The sequence below is a fragment of the Mus pahari genome, chromosome 2 (genome assembly GCF_900095145.1).
Source record: "Mus pahari chromosome 2, PAHARI_EIJ_v1.1, whole genome shotgun sequence".
NCBI lineage: Eukaryota > Metazoa > Chordata > Mammalia > Rodentia > Muridae > Mus > Mus pahari.
Window position 1 is genome coordinate 15,661,220 of NC_034591.1, and position 5,735 is coordinate 15,666,954.

Consider the following 5,735-nt stretch of genomic DNA (forward strand, 5'->3'; position numbering starts at 1 on the left):
TCCTCCATGTACCCGCCTACAGGCCTAAGCTGTCCATCCTCGTCCATAAGTGATTAAACCCCACCCACAGTCATAACTGAAAAGATAAGAATGAGGGCTGGAGAGGTGGTTAAAGTGCGAATGACCCTTCTAGAGGACCCAAGCCAGTTTACAGCAGCCACGCTGGACAGCTCACAAACAATCTCCTATAATTCAGCTCCCAGAGGACCCAGTACTCACAAGCACAGAACACCACAGATGCACACATATACTTAATAAATACAAATCTTTTTTTCAGAGTTAAAAAACCAATACAAGATGTAGCAGTGTAAAACTGTTTGTTTTTTTTAATGGCAGGTCAAATATCCTGAAACATACATATATTCTGATAGTCTTCTAACCCCAGTTGAATTCAAATTTTAAAGTAACACACACGAGCTAAGAGAATTCAATATTGTTCCAAGGCACTTACTGAATCTCCATGACTAGATGAAAACAAGAACCATTAGGATGAACAATTAGACAGTATATAATATAAAAAATAATTTTTTGCTTACAATGTACAAAATGTATTATTATTANAATCTTTGATCTCTGATAACCTGCAGTGCTGGCTGCATGAATCCAGCAAGTTTAAAATTCAGAAACTGTTTTCTAAAACTTCAGGGCAAATAATTTACAAGTAAGATACACAAAGACTTAGACCATGCAGAAATTCTTACATCTTCTGTTAATAATATTTTAGGACTTTATCAAATTATATACCTACTTGCCCTGTACATATACAAAATAATGCATACATGATAAAACAGCAAAAGAGTAGTCCTTTAACTCAATTTATCATAAAAGTATTACTATATTAACAGGTCTACAAGCAGCTTGTAACAGGGTTAAGAGACATTAAGGCAATAATACTTGAAGTTACAAAATAAACAATATGTAATACTTTTTCCTAAGTGTAGTATAAGGCAGGTAGATGGTCCCAGCAAAAACATTAAGGTAACAATCTACACTGCTATCAGTCCCACATTTAAAGATGGAATACTATAAATCTGGCTTTCAGTGGCACTTGAATTTTCCAGTATAATTTAAAGTGTCTTTTAACTCCCTGAATCATGTCCATTCTGAAGGTGGATCTCTTGGTCCTTTAGGTTTTCCACAGCGATTACCAAAACCTATTGCCAAAACAATCAAAATAACAAATTAACATTCAAAATGACTTTAAAATTATTTTTAAAGAATACATCCATAGCCGGGCGTGGTGGCGCACGCCTTTAATCCCAGCACTCGGGAGGCAGAGGCAGGCGGATTTCTGAGTTCGAGGCCAGCCTGGTCTACAAAATGAGTTCCAGGACAGCCAGGGCTACACAGAGAAACCCTGTCTTGAAAAACCAACCCCCCCCCCCAAAAGATTACATCCGTAGGTGTTTCCCCAAGCCCAATTATCAGGGTCACCCGTACCACTGCAACAGAACACCAGCTGCAGCCTCCTTTCTACCCTGCCCATGCCTCCCGATGCCACAGACCATCCCCCCCATCTCCAGCACCAGCAAGCATTCTCCGTTAGCACATCAGTAGAGCAGGCCAATAGCAACACACAGCCATTATACTCTGAAAATCTGGAAGAAATAGAAACCAAACAAAACACCCACCCAACAGAGACAAATCCAGAAATCAGCACCTACACCAATAATCACTGCAAACCCAGGTGCCTAGACGCCAGCATAAGGACACAATAATAGCCAGGGCAGTCAGTATGTGATCACCAAAGCCAGGAATCCTACCACAGCAGGCACACAGCTGCAGTGCGTGTGGGATGGCACACTCACACACAGAGACATACACAAAGACCTTAATAACAACTATATGAAGATGATAGAGGTTCTTAAAGAGGAAATTAATAAATCCCTCGAAGAAAACCAGAAAAACACAAACAAAAATTGGACAAAAAGAAAGCCAAGGACGGGGAAAACAAACAAACAAACACACACAAACAAATAGATGGAGAAAACTAGTAAAACAGTTCAAAACCTAAAAATGAAAATAGGAGCAATAAAGAAAACACAAATTGATAAAAAAGAAATTCAACAAAATTATAAAGTTTTCCTAACTAAAGGAAAATATGCCTTAATTTGTGTAAGCACACAGAACACCAAATAGATTGGTCCAGAAGAGAAGGTCCTCTCACTACATAATAAACAAAACACTAAACATACAGAACAAAGAAAGATTATTAAAAGCTGCAAGGAAAGTCAGGTGGTTAACTCTAGCCACACCTTTAATCCCAGCACCCAAGGCAGAAGCAGACAGATCTCTTGAGTTCCAGGCCAGCCTAATCTACAGAGCAAATTCCAGGACAGTCACACTACACAGAGAAATCCAGTCTTAGGGAAAAATGCTGGAAGGGAAAAACACCACACAACATACAAAGGCAGACCTATTAGAATCACATCCGACTTCTCAGTGGAGACTCTAACAGTCAGAAGGGCTTGAACAGATGTCTTACAGGCTCTAAATGAATACAAATGATGGCCTAGACTACTTGACCCAACAAAACTTTCAATCACCGAGACATTTCATGATCAAATTTAAATAATATCTATCTACAAATCCAGCCCCACAATAGGTTTCAGAAGGAATACTGAACCCCAGGAACTTAACTACACCCATGAAAACACAGGAAATAAACAACCTCAGACCAGCAATCCAAAAGGACCAACCACCACCACCACCACCATAGGAATTAACCATCGCTGTCATCAGCATCTCACTATCAATGGTCTTAATTCCTTAATAAAAAGACATAGTCTAACAGAATGTATGGATGGATGGATGTGAAAACAGGACCCATCCTGCTGCTGCACACAAGAAACACACTCTAATATCAAGCATAGATATTAACTTCAGAGTAGAGTTAGAAAAAGATATTCCAAACAAATGGACCAAAGAAGCAAGCTTGTATAGCCATTCTAATATCTAACAAAATATATTTCTATCCAAAATTAATCCAAAGAGATGGGAAAGGACAGATAGAAGCATTGAAAGAGAGCCACTATGCCTGGTTTTTAGAATTATGAAGTAAATTACCAATATCTGTGACTTCTGCTGGACTTTCTGTTATTTGATCTTTCTTGTCACCGAAAGCAGGTGGAGAGTCTGCACAAGTCCCTGTGTGGATGCCCCCTGTATCTAAGATAAAAGTCCTCATTAGTCACCATCGTTGAGGCAGCATCACATTCACGCCACTTTGCTGGAGGAACATATAGACTAAAAGACGAAGCTTCACCTTATACTGTCATTTCTAGAGTCTCCATGATAAATACAAGGAGCGGGGTGACGAGGGTATGTGTGTGTGTGTGTGTGTGTGTGTGTGTGTGTGTGTGTGCGTGTGCGTGTGCATGTGGTGTTGTTTCAAGACAGTCTCCCTGCATAGCTCAGGCTGGTCTAAAGCTCCAGCTCTCCTGTAGGCTAGAATCAGAAGCATGAACTGCAGCCCAGCTTCAGTCAGGCAGTCTGCAGGTCGGTAATGGGAATGTTCGTGTACTTACCTCATTTCATCAACCCTAAACATGGCATGCTATATTTTCTTAAAGTGATTAAACAGTGGTTAAACAGGTTTCTAATTGCTGGGCAATTTCAATTTCCTACTCCCCAGGCCAATACTAATTCTTTTGAAGTCTTCTTGTTTAAATTGTTGTTATTTTACTAATTTAAAGAGCAATGGAAAGATTACATTAAAAAAAATTAAGACTAATTCTTCTAAACCTTTTCCTTCCCTCGTCTCCTTCTTCCTCCTTCCTTTGAGAGGGAACATGCTAAGTAAACCAGGCTGGCCTCAGATTTGGAGATTCATCTGCCTTTGCCTTCAGAGTGTTCAGATTACAGATAAGCAGCGCACCCAGCATTCTTCTTCAACTTCAGGGAAAAACCTTTCTGGAAACCCATATAAGTCTAAAGGTGTTCTCTGTCTTTACAGTATTTATACACTAGAGAAAAGTCAACAAACCTAAGGTCTGTTGTGTTATTCTTTGCCTACCCCCAACCCCAATTCCATTTTTCTTTGTTTCCTTTCCATTTTGCTAAAACAGAGTCTTTCTGTGTAGCCCAGGTTGGCTTCTAACGCCTAATCCCCCTGCCTGTTTCCTAAGTGCTAGAATTTCAGGCATCATCATCAGGCCCTACTTGGTTTCCTTTTAAGCCACATACATTTATTACTTATGGTAATGTAAGTGCCACAACATGTGTGTGGAGGCCAGAGGACAACTTTCAGGAGTGGGTGACTCCTACCATGTGGATCCTAGAGATTAAAGAGTGCCTTTACCCTGGGAGCCATCTCACCAGCCCTAAAACAATTTTCTAAAACGAACAAACAAGGTCAGCTCGAAGGTACACAAAGTTCTGCCAAGAGCAGGACAGGACCTGGGGTTATAGCCTTCCAGTTGCTGGCCTAGTAAGAGACATGCACAAGTCATCCTCGTAGTGTGGTGAACTTCACAATAAGATTACAGGCAGATAGATGGGAACAGGAGAGATAAGGAGAGGTGGCGAGGTCCTCAGGGCCACTCAATCTTAGTCAAGTGAAGGTCAGCCAGGAATGAGACTCAGCTTTAGGATTCAAGGTTCAGAAAGGCAGAGGGTACAGGAGATGGTGCTACCCGGAGCCTAGGGAAGGAGCAGGGACGCCAAGAGCCCCACTGTACATGTTTCAGAAGAGTAAGGGTCCTAGGAACACACCATCACAGTCAGTAGTAACCTCCCCGCCCCCAGTCTGAGACAGGTTGGTATGGCTTTGACTTTCTGATCCTTCTGCCCCCTGCGAGCGAGTTCTGGGGCTGCAGGAATGCCTGACGTCTGAAGGGCTGGGAAGGCACTCACTGAGATATCCTCCAAACACAGAACTTCTAACTTGATGGTATTAACTACTGATTAAACATAAACACCCTCAATAGTAACGGGCACATTTTGTTCTTGTTGGTCACTCTGCAGCATTCACTTACACAGAAATGAACTGCTAAGTAATTGTTGTTAATTTTTGTGCTAGAGAGTAAACCTAGACTTTAGACCTGTTAACTATGTGCTCAATCAGAGCTATACCAATCGCTTCTAGATATTTTAATAAATAAGAAATGCAACCGCTGGGCTAGAGATAGCTCAGTGGTTAAGAGCACCAACTGCTCTTCCGAATGGTCCTGAGTTCAAATCCCAGCAACCACATGGTGGCTCACAATCATCTGTAATGAGATCTGACGCCCTCTTCTGGTGCATCTGAAGACAGCTACAGTGTACTTAGATATAATAATAAATAAATCTTAAAAAAAGGATTTAAAAAAAAAGAAAAGAAAAAAGAAATGCAACAACTACCCAAGAAGCAACACAAAATTCATAACTTCTAATAATACACATTCCCATGATTTTCCAACTCAGATCAATAGTATCTATGAGTGAGTCAGCTTACAAGAATTATGTCACAGAACTGTGTTTTCTCAAGCACTTATCCTAGACACCTTCATATACAGGAATAACCCAAGAGTATGAAGCAAGATATGTGCTGTTTTAGATAAATTAATCTGTAAAGTTTCCAGTAAAAAGGAAAAATAACTTACCATGTTTTTCATTTCCAGAGGTTATCAAGCCCTGCAAAGACATTTTATAGTTATTAAAGTTTATCTTACATGCAATAGATAGAACACTTAATCTATTATAGGGATATATCCCAAGAAATTAAGGTGTATATATTAAAAAAAAAANCNGGNNNG

At 40.2% G+C, this 5,735-nt stretch overlaps 1 protein-coding gene across 5 annotated transcripts in view; it reads right to left on the reverse strand.

The window, feature by feature from the left end:
* Positions 1-300: 300 nt before the first annotated feature.
* Ptpn12 (protein tyrosine phosphatase non-receptor type 12) overlaps positions 301-5,735 on the reverse strand; it is a 71,809-nt gene continuing 66,374 nt past the window's right edge. For 3 of the 5 annotated variants that reach the window (XM_029534631.1, XM_029534638.1, XM_029534639.1), the window contains exons 16-18: positions 5,583-5,613; positions 3,067-3,168; positions 302-1,154 (exon numbers count right to left, since the gene is read on the reverse strand). In XM_029534631.1, the coding sequence (XP_029390491.1) occupies positions 1,093-1,154; positions 3,067-3,168; positions 5,583-5,613 (195 nt within the window). In that variant the 3' untranslated portion in view covers positions 302-1,092. Of the gene's footprint in view, positions 1,155-3,066; positions 3,169-5,582; positions 5,614-5,735 lie in introns of all 5 variants that reach the window. The other 2 variants (XM_029534635.1, XM_021190212.2) reach the window with 1 other exon arrangement.